Raw genomic sequence first — 16,763 nt, forward strand, 5'->3', positions numbered from 1 at the left:
ATTATTGTCCTGTCATATGGTCAACTGCTGCAAAGAAAGACCTAGTTAAACTGCAGCTAGCTGAGAACGGAGCGGCATGTTTTGCTCTTCATTGCAATCAGAGGGCTAATATTAATACTATGCATGCTCCGTGTTTTGTTTTCCCGCATGACTGGTGTTTTGTGTGTACTATTTAATGAAGCTGCCAATTGAGGACTTGTGAGGCATGTGTTTCTCAAACTAGACACTCTAATGTACTTGTCCTCTTGCTCAGTTGTGCATCGGGGCCTCCCACTCCTCTTTCTATTCTGGTTCGAGCAAGTTTTCACTGTTCACATGGTATAGCTTTCATTTCTCAGAACAATAATAGACTGACAAGTTTCAGAAGGAAGTTATTTGTTTCTAGCCATTTTGAGCCTGTACTTGAACCCACAAATGCTGTTACTCCAGATACTCAACTAGTCTAAAGAAGGCCAGTTTTATTGCTTCTTTAATCAACAGTTTTCAGCTGTGCTAACATAATTGCATAAGGGTTTTCTAATGATCAATTAGCCTTTTAAAATTATAAACTTGGATTAGCTAACACAACGTGCCATTGAAATATAGGAGTGATGGTTGCTGATAATGGGCCTCTGTACGCCTAATGTATATATTCCATGCAAAAGCAGCTGTTTCCAGATACAATAGTAATTTTCAACATTAACAATGTCTACACTGTATTTCTGATCAATTTGATGTTATTTTAATGGACAAAAAATGTGCTTTATTTTATTTCATAAACAAGGTCATTTCTAAGTGACCCCAAACTTTTGAATGGTAGTGTATAACATATGCCATTTAGCAGACATTTTTATCCAAAGCGACTTGCAGTCGTATGTGTATATGTAGCAATTGTCCCAGGAATTGAACCCACTATCCTTTCGTTGCAAGCACCATGCTTTACAAAGTGAGCTACAGAGCTTTCTTCCAAAGAAACATAGACCATCTAATAGTCAAATCATAGTGTAAAATCAGGTGAGCTGGTTCTACTCTTTTTGGCCATTTCCTGTTGTTTTGTGGTTGAAAACTGAGTGTGTCAAGCATACCACGTCAACCCTGTTACCCATAGATAGAAATGTTTTGACAAGTGTAAATGTTTTGTTACGCTTGCATTTAATTGCTCCTCCTTGTTGCACACAACAAGCTTTTATTCCCCCTGTCACAAGGGGAGCTATAGCTAAATTAAGATGACATTTTCAACCTTGTTATGGTCAACCCTGTCACTTTTATAGTCATATTTCTTAATATAACCTCTTAAGTTGGGAAAACATGTTTGTTATGAAGTTGAACGTGTGCTCTTTATGACATAGGGTATAAAGTAGGTGAAATAATAGTTACCCAATGCACTCTTCATGGAATGTGGATGTGGATGTGGAGAGAAGTTGGGGTCAGAGAAGGGAGATAAGCTATTAGTGGGATAGAGGAGTAGTTTTTGGAAAATGCTTTGTGTGTGTGTGTGTGTGTGTGTGTGTGTGTGTGTGTGTGTGTGTGTGTGTGTGTGTGTGTGTGTGTGTGTGTGTGTGTGTGTGTGTGTGTGTGTGTGTGTGTGTGTGTGTGTGTGTGTGTGTGTGTGTGTGTGTGTGTGTGTGTGTGTGTGTGTGTGTGCGCGTGCGCTCGTGCACGAGCTTTCATGTGTGTGTTTGGCATGCCAAGTCTCAAATACATTCCCTTTGATCTGTCAAGTCCTATTTGCGCCCCACAAACGCACACTCTCTCAAGTCCTAACTTCAATTTGTCACTCTTAGCTACCCTCTTCCTCTCGAGTTCATTGTCCTCGTTCTTTCTACGTAGCTTCTCAGAGTAACATGTGAAACAAAACTTCTGATAGTTTGACAGCAGGTATTGCTTAACTGAAAGCATTTTGTTCAGCAAATAGTTAGATTTGCTTTAAAACCTCTTAACGATCAGACCCTTTTTTTCCAATTTCCTCCTAAAATAACATACCCAAATCTAACTGCCTGTAGATCAGGACCTGAAGCAAAGATACACATATTCTTGATACCATTTGAAAGGAAACACTTTGAAGTTTGTGGAAATGTGAAATTAATGTCGGAGAATATAACACCTTAGATCTGGTAAAATATCTAATATGTTTGAAATTAAAGAGAAAGGCCAGACACTGATGTAGGATTATATGTGTAATTCAGATATTGCCCACAAGATGGCATCAGTGTGTGTACAAAGTTTCAGACTGATCCAGTGAAGAATTACATCACTACAGAATATTTTGTAACAAGTCTGCCAGGAGTTTGCCCAAATGTGCCGAATTTGTCAATTTATACATTTTCAATATAAAAATGTATTTTATCAAACAAAACTACACTACATTTTATCCCTCAGGATGACAAATCAGAGCAAGATTACTGAATGTAAGTACATTATTTACCTTCAGTGGTGAATGTATCAAACCAGTTGCCATGATACAAGTGTTTTGTTGATGTGCACTATCCTCAAACAATAGCATGGTATTTTTTCACTGTAATAGTTACTGTAAATTGGACACTGCAGTTAGATTAACAATAATTTAAGCTTTCTGCCCATATAAGACATGTCCATGTCCCGGAAAGTTGGCTGTTGTTTACAATGTTATTCTAGTCACATTATCGCATACTGAGCAACAACTGTCCCGGTCTAGGGACACCGATCTGTTAGAGGTTTTGTGAGTTTAAACTTTTGTGATGACAGAGGGACAGCATGGTGTATGACATGCTGACATACATAGCCAGTTCTATGTTTTGAAGAAGAAGAATATCGGGAAGCAATGACAAAAGTTATAGAGTCCCTAGTCTCCTTCCCACTGCATCAATGTCAAATTGATTCCTCTGAAGAAAACCAAGCCTTATAATTTCCTTCAGCTCAATCCTAAACAGAATCCCCTTGAAGTGTCTTGTCAGAATATATACTGTGTTTTGCTCTGATTGGTTTTATTCAGTGTTCTGACTGCAATATCCTCAATGAAAACCACATAAATATACCACCTTATAATACTTAAGGCATCATCCTATATTTACAGTATATTTCTACAGATGTAACATTATTACTAAAGAGATTTTGTATTTGTTACAGTAGGTCCAACCCCCTCAGTATTTGTCATTTGGTGTGAAAAAAGGCATTGAACATGGGTGAGATAAGGACGAAAGGCAGGAGATGATGGATCTAGAGTGGTCATTCAATTTACTATAAATAGCATCTTACAAACTGACCTGACTGATCCAGGAGTTGTTGTTGTAGCGACCCCCATGGCATTGGTCCTGACAGAGGGTCTGTGTAACAGCCAATCAGGATAATGTGTCATTCTCAATTACTAGGGCACCTAATCCACTGTTTTAAACTTGTAGAAAGCCAGAAGGGTGGCATTTAGTCATCAGGAAAATCAGCTTTTCTTTGTTATTGATTAAGCCAATTATCTCAAAGTTGTAAAGTCTAGATTGGAAAGGTGTAACGTCTAGATTGGAGGATCAGAAATGCTTGTTTATACCTCTGTCTGCAGGAGTGTACAGTATTCTATAGGGATTATGGAATACTTTTCTAGGTTATCTGAGGCTGTTCACCCTTTATTGTACTACTGCTACTCTCACTCATTCACCTCCTTACTATCTTATTCAGTCATTTCACTACCTCAGTTCTTTACTCTTACACTTAATCCTCCAGTCATCGCTTCACTCATTAACAGACAATAGCTGTTCTCCATGTGTAACACACATGTTCAGAAAAGTATGACTTCTCACTACCTACTGTTTGCTTTGTCTCTCTCTCCATCCATCCCTCCCTCTTTTACAGGTATGGTGACTAGAGATCTGCTGGAAACGACCTATGGGCCTGTTGGTCCCATTTGTCCACGATATCCTTATTCTTACTGAGTAGGAAAGAAGATATCCTCAATATACACTCCTCTCTCTTCTTTATCATTCTCTCTCTTCCTGGCCTCATGATGTGCAGACTGTGAGGTCATGTCCCAGTCTGGAAAAGTCATTCATCTGTATGTGGAGGTGAGGTCAGCCCCAGAGCAGGATGGGAAGGAGGGCTTGGGAGGAGGAGTGGAGGGGCTTGGGACTGGGAGTGACTCAGCCTCAGCACAGGATCAGCCAGCGGGGCTTTTGTCCCAGCTAGCCTGCCAGACAAAATGCCAAACTCCTAGCAAAGCTCCAATACACCGCCTGGCCCATAACTTCACCCACACCCAGTCTCCCTCCAGACACAAAGTGAGCTTCCAGCTCCACCAAGGTAATGGCACCCAATCGCCTAGCATCTCCCAGCAACAGAGTTTACCAGCAGCACTGACCCACTCCCCAGCCTTTTCTGGGATTGGGAAGACCACCACCCCACACAAAGATCACCACCCCTCCAAAGGGCAGGGGGTGGGGGGCAATGGCAAACGGTCGGTGGTCACCTTCAGCTACATTGAGAAGGCTAACGTCAAGACAGTGGAGAGCCCACAGAACTCAGCCTGTCAGAGGAGGTGTGGGGAGGAGCTGTCGTCCCCACCTTCCCACCCCCGGAATAAACTCAGCGACCCCATCTGGTTGGGTAGTCCTGGCTCCTCATGCAGCTCCAGTCCCAAACTAGCGCTTCGTCCCCCAGGGGGTCACCAGCAGCAGCCGACAGGCTCCCCCAGCCTCCGCCACCCTGTCTTGGATCGTGTCGGTATTGCGGCCACCCAGCGTGCCCTGGAGGAGTTTGGGTTTGGTTCCCCCCTGTTCAGGAGTAAGATCATCCATGGGCTCGAGCAGAGTCCCAGGGGCTCCCGCCACAACCAGCAGGCCCGCTGCCTGTCCTGGGCCGGCGGTTCTCCTGTCCAGCACCACAGCACCTGCAATAATCTCCACAATAATCACGCTGTGGATGCAGATAGAAACCGGGCTATTTGCGGGCCATTACCCAGGAGCTCAGCCTCCGTCCAGCTTTCGTCCCATGCTAGGCAGGCCACTCTGGGCATGTCTCCTTACTCAAGACCCAGGTCGTGCATGGGGATCCAGGCCCAGAGCCCACACCACTGGGCAGGTCAGGACGAAGCTTTAGCAGGTAGTCCAGCCACACAGAGACAAGTGCACAAGCCCTGTAACAGTAGGTCCTCCTCTCAAGGGACCATCCTCCAACTTAAAAATAAACTAGGGGAGGGAACTGTACTGAATCAGCTAAGTTGTAGCAAACCCTCCTCCCCAGCCAACAGCCCTGAAGTGGCTCGGAGGCTAGCCGAGGAGGCTACTAAAGTATCCTCTATTTTAGCAGAGGTAAAGAGGAACTCATTGACATTGCACAATGCTTTAGACGAAGTAGAGAGACCTAAATCTGCATGTATGTCTGGAGAAGCTGACAGTTCTGTCTCAAATGTACAACGGCAACATTTGCAGCATCAGACAGTTAAGATGAATATCCCTTTACACGGCCAACACACACCAGCGTCGAACGACATTGACTCTCACCGGGCTGGAAACTTTTTAGCATCGTCACGCACACAGGACTCAAACTCTCCAACAACAACCAATCACGGGACACAGCATGGAAGAGGGCAGGCTCAGAGCTCCATTCTATCAGACACAGTAGTGGGTGTAGGAGGGTCCCCTGCCCTGCCTTCACGCTTCATCCGTCCATCTCTTCCCCCAGCCGAGACCAGCTCCCCTCTGAAAGACCCCAGGCTGCTGAGAGCCCAGCTCAGAGTCACAGAAAGCCCCACACTGCATCGCTGCCAGCCCCCTCAGTACACTAGAGATTTCTGGTCCTTCGAGCCGGACGAGAGAGCCGACTTCTCCTGCTTTGATACGGGGGATAGTGCCGAGCTGGCCCGTAGGCTCTATATACGCCAAAGTGTGGTGGAAGCCCCTGTCAGCTGGACCTCCAGGCAGCCCTGGAGCCACCTGGTAGAGGAGGAGAGCAGAAACTCCAGTTCCAGCCCCATACACGGACCTGGGCAGCAGCCCCTAAGCGTGGCCCAGCAGAAAAGAGCCGAGCATAGGAGGAGGGAGGTTCTGCTGCTGGGCCCTGTGGTGCTGGACTTGCCAGAGGAGGATGAGGGCCTGAATGGGGATGGGGAAGAGGTTCACGGACCAGGGCAACAGCGAGGCCTGCTGAGGGTTGAGGAGCCTCCAGAGGGGGAGCAAATCAGGGTAACAGGATCCTCATCACACAGCTCCAGCGGGGTGACCGGTAGCCTGGGGGAAAGGGACTGTGTGTCCCCAGAGTCCAGTCAGTCCAGCCACCAGAGCAACGAGACAGGGGCTGCCACCTCAGGGATACAGGTGAGACATTATTCTTCAAATATGTTGCATTGAAATATTCATTTTAATATATTGATGTTAACTAAATATATTTTGTATTTTGTTAATTTTACCATGTGTGTGTGTGATGGTAAAAGAGTGCCACCAACCAATAGGCATGCCGGTTTAGATATAGGTGTAACTGTCCCAGCTCCCCGGTTAAAGGACAAAAATGACAGGTAGGAGACAGATGTACGGAACACACGTTTATTACCACACACCAAACAAGGAGAATAGACAACCTCTGTTGTCTATGCACCCCTGTGTCCAACTAAAGAACTGGCAGGAAAAGGGGTCTGTTACCTCAACTAATAGGGCCTGTGATTGGCTGACCAGGTCAGCTGACTGCGTTCCTTGGCAACCTGGTCCCCAACACAGAGGTGTAAAGTACCCTATGCCACTGAACAATAGGTCAGGCTGAGGCAGAGAATGGTAGCCTCCTTGGCAGTAAAAAGGCTACAAAACGTGTCTCTCCAAATCAAATCAAATTGAATTGGTCACACATATTTAGCAGATGTTATTGTGGGTGTAGTGAAATTCTTGTGTTCCTAGCTCCAACAGTGCAGTAGTACACACAAATCTAAAAGTAAAAGAATGGAATTAAGAAATATATAAATATTAGATTTAGCAATGTCGGAGTAGCATTGACTAAAATACAGTAGAATAGAATACAGTATATACATATGAGGAATAGAAGAAGACTGAAGAATGCGGTTCATTGACTATAGCTCAGCCAATCACAGGCCCTATTAGTTGAGGTAACAGAGCCCTTTTCCTGCCAGTTCTCATCATTTAAACATTGTTTAAACATTATTAAAGTGACCAATGTTCCATTATTAAAGTTTCCAGTGATTCCAAGTCTTTGTATATGGGGCAGCAGCCTCTAAGGTGCAGGGTTGTGTAACCGGGTGGAAGCCGGCTAGTGATGGCTATTGAACAGTCTGATGGCTGTTCTTCAGTCTCTTGGTCCCAGCTTTGATGCACCTGTACTGACCTCACCTTCTGGATGATAGCGTGGTGAACAGGCCGTGGCTCGGGTGTTTGATGTCCTTGATGATCTTTTTGGCCTTTCTGTGAGATCGGGTGGGGTAGGTGTCCTGGAGGGCAGGTAGTTTGCGTTGGGCAGACCGAATCACCCTCTGAAGAGCCCTGTGGTTGCGGGCAGGGCAGTTGCCATACCAGGCGGTGATACAGCCCGACAGCATGCTCTCAATTGTGCATCTGTAAAAGTTTGTGAGGGTTTTAGGGGCCAAGCCAAATTTCTTCAGGCTCCTGAGGTTGAAGAAGCGCTGTTGCGCCTTCTTCTGTTGTGTTTTCTTCACCACAATGTCTATGTGGGTAGACCATTTCAGATTGTCAGTGATGTGAAGGCAGAGGTACTTGAAGCTTTCCACCTTCTCCACTGCAATCCCATCAATATGGATAGGAGCGTGCTCCCTCTGCTGTTTCCTGAAGTCCATGATCAACTCCTTTGTTATGTTTACGTTGAGTGAGAAGTTACTTTCCTGGCCCCACTCTCCAAGGGCCCTAAGTTCTTCCCTGTATGGTGTCTCATCATTGTTGGTAATCAGGCCTACTACTGTTGTGTCGTCTGGAGGCATGCGTGGCCATGCAGTCATGTGTGAACAGGGAGTACAGGAGGGGGCTGAGCACACAGATGGGGAACCTGAGTACAGGTGGGGCCCCTATGTTGAGGATCAGCAAAGTGTAGGTGTTGTTTCCTACCTTCAACACCCGGGGATGGCCCATCAGGAAGTCCAGGACCCAATTGCACAGGGCGGGGTTCAGATCCAGGGCCCCAAGCTTAATGATGAGCTTGGAGGGTACTAACGGTGTTGAATCCTGAGCTATAGTCAATGAACAGTATTCTTCTATTCCTCTTGTCCAGATGGGATAGGGCAGTGTGCAGTGCGATGGTGATTGCATCGTCTGTGGATCTAATGGGGCAGTAAGCTAATTGAAATGGGTCTAGGGTGCCAGGTACGTTAGAGGTGATATGATCCTTACCTAGCCTCTCAAAGCACTTAACGATGTGCTAAGTGCTAAGAGGTGATAGTCATTTAGTTCAGTTACCTTTGCTTTCTTGGGTACATGAACAATGGTGGACATCTTGAAGCAAGTGGGGACAGCACACTGGGATAGGGAGAGATGAACATGCTTACTCACGTCGGCCACGGAGAAGGAGAGCCCACAGTCCTTGGTAGCGAGAAGTGTTGATGGCACTGTTTTATTCTCAAAGCGGGTGAAGAAGGTGTTTAGCTCGTCCAGAAGCAAGACGTGGTATCTGCGACGTGGCTGGTTTTCCCTTTGTAGTCTCTGATTGTCAGTAGACCCTGCCACATAAGTGTCATGTCTGAGCTGTTGAATTGCATCTCCATTTTGTCTCTGTACTGACGTTTTGCCTGTTTGATTGCCTTACGGAGGGAATACAGTGGGGCAAATACAGAATACAGTCAGTCACAAATTGTGCAAGTTCTCCCACTTAAAAAGATGAGAGAGGCCTGTAATTGTCATCATAGGTACACTTCAACTATGACAGAAAAAATGGGGGAAAAAATCCAGAAAATCACATTGCAGGATTTTTTATGAATTTACTTGCAAATTATGGTGGAAAATAAGTATTTGGTATTTTATCACAATACTTTGTTATATACCCTTTGTTGGCAATGACAGAGGTCAAACGTTTTCTGTAAGTCTTCACAAGGTTTTCACACACTGTTGCTGCTATTTTGGCCCATTCCTCCATGCAGATCTCCTCTAGAGCAGTACTGTTTTGGGGCCGTTGCTGGGCAACACGGACTTTCAACTCCCTCCAAAGATTTTCTATGGGGTTGAGATCTGGAGACTGGCTAGGCCACTCCAGGACCTTGAAATATTTCTTACGAAGCCACTCCTTCGTTGCCCGGGCGGTGTGTTTGGGATCATTGTTGGCTGAAAGACCCAGCCACGTTTCATCTTCAATGCCCTTTGCTGATGGAAGGAGGTTTTCACTCAAAATCGGCCATGGAGAATGAGAGGGATGGGTGCACTGTATTATCCTCAAAGCGGGCAAAGTGGTGATTGACTCCGCTGTCCTGGCGTCGTGAGGGGGTTTGTTCCACCATTGGGGGGCCAGAGCAGCGAACAGTTTCCGTGAAACAGAGTACGTTACAATTCCTGATGTCTTTCTGGAAGGAGATCCTCGCCCTGAGCTCGTCTACTTTCTTATCCAGAGACTGAAGATTAGCGAGTAATGTACTCGGAAGCGGTGGATGGTGTGCATGCCTCCTGAGTCGGACTAGAAGTCCAATACAAATACCTCTTCTCCGCTGGCAATGTTTTGGAGCAGCCTCTGGAATAAGTTTAATTGCATTGGGAGGTACGAACAACGGATCCAATTCAGGAAGTCGTATTCCTGGTCGTAATGCTGGTGAGTTACTGCTACTCTGATATCCAAAAGTTCTTTCCGGCGGTATGTAATAACACAACGTATTTTCTGGGCTAATAACGTAAGAAATAACACCCCAAAAAACAATACTGAAAAGTTGCTTAGGAGCTAGAATAAGAGCTGCCATATTTGTCTGCGCCATGTCTCCCAGGGCTAGAGAGAGGGTTAAGAAGAGAGGGTTTTTAACAGTGGCTTTTGTATATGTGTACATGTCTGTGTGTATGTCTCTTTGGTTGTTCCAGACGGACAGTGGTTCTGCAGTCCCAGGCCCCTCCCTCCACTCTCAGAGGATAGCTCGTGCCAAGTGGGAGTTCCTATTTGGGACCCCCGCTGAGGAGGATGCCAGCAGGGGGGAGAAAAGTGAGAGCATATTTCCCACCCATACTCATTACCCATAGAGAAAGATACAGTATTAGCTATATACAGTATTTATGTCTATGACTATGTCTATGGCTCTTTAACTGTATAGAATAGACCAGTGGTATTCAAAGTCAGGTCGCAACCCCTAGTGGGTTTTCAGGGAACTGCAGTGGGGTCACCAAAATAAAATACTAATATTTAGAGTACAGATTATTGTAATGGGACAATATAGAGAAAGATAATAGAAACATTTTATTGTGTTGAGTAAATGTGTTTTGTTTATTTATTATTTTAATTTCAATAAGAGTTGAACATGCAATGAATTTATGGTTATTTGTTGATGTAAAAATCTAAATGTACCGATTTTAAGGTTGCGTCATTAGATTTGGGGAAGGGTGGGGTCGAGAGAAGTTCTTGGGAATTTTTTTTTGTCCCCGGTGAAAAAGTTTGAATACCACTGGGGTAGACACTATACTGTACTATGTGAGTCAAGTGACATGAAACGTGTTAAAGCATGCTCAGAGGTAGAGTCTTCAGCAACCTTACAACAGCATTAGGATTAGCATGGCAGCACAGTAATTTTCCGTTCCTTTTCATCAACTGCTTCTTCTGTTCCATCATGACAGATACCATCGAGGCCTTGACAGCTCCTCCTAGTGGCCAGTCCAGTGAATCCCCCACTCCCACGCCCCCCACGTCCCTCCCCCTCATCTCGGCTAATCATGAGGTGCAGCATGTGGAGGTGGAGCTGGTGACTCCTCACCCAGCTGTGGCGGGGGCGTCGCCCAAGACGGGCATCATCCGGATGACCCTCAAGTACTCGGAGACGGACCTGGATGCCGTGCCCCTGCGCTGTTACCGCGAGACCGACATCGATGAGGTGCTTTTGGCTGAGCAGGAAGACGCCGACTCAGCATTTGGCAGTAACCGTAGCGTGAAAAGCACGTCGGGTACAGACAGCAGCCCCCTGGGTGTCTGTCCCTATGAGAGCACAAGCGCGGAGGAGGAGGAGGTGGAAGGAGAGGAGAAGGAAGAGGAGCTGGAGGAGGAGGAGGTGGTGAGCTGGGCCTCAGTGAGGATGCAAGGGGACATTAAGAGACAGCAGCAGCAGCAGGTGATTAGTCAGCTGCTGAAGAGGTGAGATGAACATAAACACATAGGCACATAGAAACACACACTCACAAATGTATACACACACGTGCACGCTCGCACACACACATTCCTAAAAATATACTTGAAAATATGCTTACAATCACACACACATAATCATACACACGTATGTAATGCAGAGACACAAACACATGCTCACACATTTGAAGTTTGATTGTACTCATAGCAGTCTGTAATATAAATCCTATCTATTTCTAGCATCTGTCCTTGTGAATAGAACAAAGGTGCATTGAATGAAGATATTAATCAATGTTTCAGTTGGCGTCGTAATTTTTCTCCCACAAGAACACTGGTGAAGCAGGATCTGGCAAGAGCTACAATAGTATATGAATGTGTGTCTCTTTCCGCTACCTTATGATGTATGTGTATGTTTCCTTCTGCTACCTTATATCTTCCTAACAAACCTACTTGACAATAGACCTTTCAAACCAGTTTGATGAAATGTTTTGCTTTAGCATTCAGTTTTCTAAGGTCAAACATTTAGAGTATACATTGTCCCATAGTCAGTAACTACACTAATAATGCAATCTTTCAGCTGAGATCATTTCCAGGGTGACTCACTGAGAATATGTTAGACTTCCAGTGTATCATTCGGGGTCTCTCTCCTCCTTTCCGTCTTTCACTCTCTACCTCTAGGCCGTTGGACAGTTTCTTTGACAACCTCCCGGCCCTCAAGTCGCCCGTCCTGTTGTCGGGGCCTCGCCTCGCAGGCACCTCCGAGGACAGCTTTAGCCGTCATTTTGAGAGCATCATGGAGTCACACCGCGCCAAGGGCACGTCCTATGGCAGCCTGGACCTGGACAGTGAGGAGCTGCTGACCTCCAGCACACAGACCGTCCTGACCTTTGACCTACCCACGCTGACCCCAGAGATCCAGGGGGGTCAGATGATCTGTCAAAGCGCCCGGCAGATTGTCAAGCTGAGCTTTGCCCCATTGGCCCACTGCGAGAGGGGGACAAGCCTATCAGATTCCATCGTCACGGTGACGGGAGACTCGGATGCCACGCGTGCCCCCTCCAGCGAAAGGCTGAGTAGTAGCCCGGAAAACACGCCCCTGAGAGGGGGAGGTGGCGGGGCACGGATGCTGGGGAGCAGCTGGTACAGCAACCCCACATTCTCCTTCCCTAGGTCAGTGATGTCATACAGCAGCAACCCCTCCCTCTCTTTCCACAGGTCAGTGTTGTCATCATTACTATTCTGATGTAGTACTGTATGAAAGGCCAGACCTGATAGGCTACTGACATACAGTATGAGGTTATTCTTATAGATGAAATAAAGCCAAGATAGAATCCCATTCCAAACATACAGTATGGTATAACGTGAGATGAAATTAAAAACAAATAACCACTATATTATAGTGTATTGTCTATGTACAATATTAGAGGAAAACGTGGTAAATACTGTGCATGTACTTTGAAAATATACTTTTTTAGTGTCGTCCCCCAACTTTGAATCAATGTCAGTTTCCAGACACCCCAGTCCCAGGCTTGTCTGCTGGGACAATCACCTGCTGCAGTGCGATTTTGAAGCAGAACTGTTAGTGAAGGTCGTTAGGAGGCTGCCTGCCTCACCTTACCACTGGTTTCCATGGCTGTGTGTGTGTGTGTGTGCGTGCGTGCGTGTGTGTGTGTGTGTGATAGCTGGAGCAGTTGACTGGTACTGACTGAGGCAGATGGCTCTGGGAGCACAGCTCTTATCTTCAACCATCCGCTCCTTAAACATCTCAACTACTGAACATATCAAAGTGATTAAGCTAGCTGTACTATTACTGTCAATAACAGCATAGCTGGAACGCACTCTTTACCGATCAGATTGCGTGGCAATATCTATCCGTTATATAAGTATACATTATTATGTATTATCATATATTAGAATATATGCAAATGCTAAAATATTGTAATTTTATATAGAAATATTCAATATACCCTTCTGCTTGTTCATTTAACATTTTCAATCATTCATCAACACCATGATAACAGAATTATGCTAGGGGTTTGGAACCCAGCACCATCTGGTAGGTTTTGTGGTTACTGTAGAGAGCAACTGAGGTGCTGATGAGGGAGAGAGGAGAGCCTTGTTGTTTGAGTGTCTGTATTTGTGTTTTTGACAGCACTGAGACACAGTCACCTTGTGGTACAGACCACTAGATGGTGATAAAGGACCATGTTGTAGGTTGTGGTTAAAAAGGTCTGAACATACATACATACATATATTGTATTTTACCCCCTTTTTCTCTCCAATTTCAATCTTGTCTCATCACTGCAACTCCCCAACGGCCTCGGCTGGCAAAGGTCGAGTCATGCGTCCCCCTGAAACATGAACATGTAGTCCATGCTCTCTGGAACAAAAGAGTTGTTGCCGCAGTAGCATTTGATTGAAAGATGCCACCAATCAGCATTGAGCTGAGCTCAACTGTGGGCTGTCCTGGTGCAGAAAAACACCAACCCAAGGGAGGCCGGTTTGGATTTGGCTTCACACCATCAAATCACATCCTGAGCAAAATGTCATCATTGTCAGAAAAACGTGTCCATTTCTGGTCTGCTTGTGTTCATGTCCAGCAGTAGCTAGCTTGATCAATTTGTCCGTTCCTAAGCCATTGGATGGAGATGGGGATTTGGACTTGTGGTTTTGACTCAATTCTCTGTACAGGTTATGATAGCGATGATCTAACTATAAACTAATATATTGTGCCACTGCCCCGAGGCGATTGAAGTTCAATATGTAGCCTCGATGTATCCTAGTCGGCTCACGATAGCTAGCTAGCTAACTTAACTGGTTCATTGTTGACCATGCGAGGAAGTTAGTCTTTTAAGTGTTTTAGCTAGGTAGCCTATGAAAACAAAAAATTAAAGGCTACACAGCCATAGACTGTTTTGCCAACATGAAAGAGAAGAGGTCAGGATTAGCGTTTAATTAGGATTGGCGTTTAATTTTGAGTTCCCCAAAATAAATTTTTTATGTTGCTCTCCTGTTTTATGATCAAATCCAATTGTATTTGTCACATGCGCCGAATACAACAGGTTCACCTTACAGTGAAATGCTTACTTACAAGCCCTTAAACAACAATGCAGTTTTAAGAAAAATACCTAAAAAAAAGAAATAAAAGTAACAAATAATTAAGAGCAACAGTAAAATAACAATAGCGAGGCTAGTCGAGGTAATTGAGGTAATATATATATACATATATATATATGTAGATGTAGATAAGAGTTATTAAAGTGACTTATGCAAAGATAACAGAGAGTAGCAGCAGTGTAAAAAGGGGGGGGGTAAAAGCTGTTTAGAAGCCTCTTGGACCTAGACTTGGCGCTCCGGTATTGCTTGCCATGCAGTAGCAGAGAGAACAGTCTATGACTAGGGTGGCTGGAGTCTTTGACAATTTTTAGGGCCTTCCTCCGACACCTCCTGGTAAAGAGGTCCTGGATGGCAGGAAGATTGGCCCCAGTGGTGTACCCTCTGTAGTGCCTTGCGGTCGGAGGCCTAGCAGTTGCCGTACCAGGCAGTGATGCAACTAGTGCTCTCGATGGTTCAGCTTTAGAACCTTTTGAGGATCTGAGGACCCATGCCAAATCTTTTCAGTCTCCTAAGGGGGAATAGGTTTTGTCGCGGTATCTTCACAACTGTCTTGGTGAGCTTGGACCACATTAGTTTGTTGGTGATGTAGAACCAAAGAAGCTCTCAAACTACACTACAGCCCCGTCATGAGAATGGAGGCATGCTCTGTACTCCTTTCCTGTAGTCCACAATCATCTTCTTGATCACGTTAAGGAAGATGTTGTTGTCCTGGCACCACACGGCCAGGTCTCTGACCTCCTCCTATATGCTGTCTCGTCGTTGTTGGTGAGTGAACAGAGAGGACAGGAGGTGACTGGGCCCCCGTGTTGAGGATCAGTGTGGTGGATGTGTTGTTACCTACACTTACCACCTGGGGGCGGCGCGTCAGAAAGTCCTGAGACGTCATGACTTCAGTTCATTTCAGGAGAAGGTTGACAATGGTAGTGGAGTGAAGTAGTCATCACCTCTTAATCATGGAACATCAGGGGACATAGCTGTAAATACAAATAGCAGATACATTCCATTACAGCTGCGCCATCGTAGGTTTGGACGAGTTTCTCTATGAAGTTGAACTCAGACATCTCAAAATTCATAGACTGCGCATCTCGCCCACCTGACACATCAAAGTAGCTCAAGAAACATTCCTGAATGAAGCCCTGATAATCCACATACCTAACGATAATGGACAACTGCAAGCAGACTGGTGGCACCATAGGTCCCAGAGCAGCCCCCTAGGGCCTGGAGTTTTTCCTTATATGTTAACCTAACAAGGAAAACTCTGAGCCCTATAAGGTATGACCGTGATTATTCAGTTGTAAAAAGGTTTTATATGGGCTATGACGGGACCAGTTTTTCCTAATCAAGTCTCAAGGTTTTAAAAGAAATCCTGAAAAAAAAGTGTCACTGGGGGGGGGGGGGTGAACACATTCAAACTGCAGCTACCTTATATTTGTTCATATAAATTAGACTAGATTCGGAGGGGGATTTCCTCTACCCAGACAACTGACAGACAATAGAACTCACAGGGCTGAGCTTGCTTTATGCATGTTTGCATCATGCAGGCCTATGCAATTGTAGGCATTTAAATGACACATCTGTTATCACTATTATATTGATTGATTCATTCCAGGTAATAATTTTCTCCTGACAAACAAATGGACTACAAATACATAGCGTTACCCTGACCAGATGGATAGTGGTGCATAGTGGTAGGTACCTCCTAAGAAGCGGTAGGTTCAGGAGCAGGAGAGCAAGGAAGTCCCAGTAGTCCCAACACAACAACAACAGGTGGGGAAACACACCCACCGAAGTCACCACACACAGGGAAATAATGTAACACACGGAGGAGAAACCTCTACTCCTAATTACAGTCCAAACGGTACCGGACACAGGTGTAAAACAAACCAAAAAAACAGACAGACACAAACGAAAAGGAAAAATGGATCGGTAGCAGCTAGTGTTAGTGTTTAAATACTGGAGAGTCAAGACCAAATCACGGGCGCTGGACAGAGTGGATTTCAGTTGTAACAAAAAGGCCGTTTATTGGTCAAAGATATCTTGTTCTACATCGTGCACGGATCTAGTTCATATAACCCGATAAGGAGTCAGGTGAAAAAGAGAATTTATACAAAGGTTACATTCATTTTTATACATAGAATAAAGTAGGTAGAGTCTTGTCGTGACGCCTTCTGAATGGTCCCGTAGGGTTGGAGGCGGACCCGCTCTAGCCAGAGTAGAAGCCCCCATTGGTGCACAGCAGTCTTCTGTTCTGGGCACCCGACCAGTAGAAGGGGTGAAGAGTGTTTATTCTAGGAGATGTTAGTGTCAGGGGTTCGTGAGGTAGAGGAGCAGTTTACTATGGCTGGGTGTATGTGTTCATGCGATGGAATGTCTTTGTTTCCTGGGGTCGGGAGACAACAAAGCTGAGGAGATAGTGTTAGGGGGTAGTTTTATTGCTGGCTGTGTGAGCTAGTTCCTGT

The 16,763-nt window shown here is 45.3% G+C and overlaps 1 protein-coding gene across 1 annotated transcript in view; it reads left to right on the top strand.

Annotated features, from left to right (window-relative positions):
- The window catches only part of LOC124039857, a 129,849-nt gene that overhangs the window by 31,719 nt on the left and 81,367 nt on the right, over nt 1-16,763 (top strand). Inside the window, exons 2-5 of the mRNA XM_046356330.1 lie at nt 3,799-6,254; nt 9,942-10,059; nt 10,686-11,196; nt 11,866-12,357. Of these exons, the coding sequence (XP_046212286.1) occupies nt 3,969-6,254; nt 9,942-10,059; nt 10,686-11,196; nt 11,866-12,357 (3,407 nt within the window). The 5' untranslated portion in view covers nt 3,799-3,968. The remainder of the gene's footprint in view (nt 1-3,798; nt 6,255-9,941; nt 10,060-10,685; nt 11,197-11,865; nt 12,358-16,763) is intronic.

The sequence above is a fragment of the Oncorhynchus gorbuscha genome, linkage group LG07 (assembly GCF_021184085.1).
Source record: "Oncorhynchus gorbuscha isolate QuinsamMale2020 ecotype Even-year linkage group LG07, OgorEven_v1.0, whole genome shotgun sequence".
Lineage (NCBI taxonomy): Eukaryota > Metazoa > Chordata > Actinopteri > Salmoniformes > Salmonidae > Oncorhynchus > Oncorhynchus gorbuscha.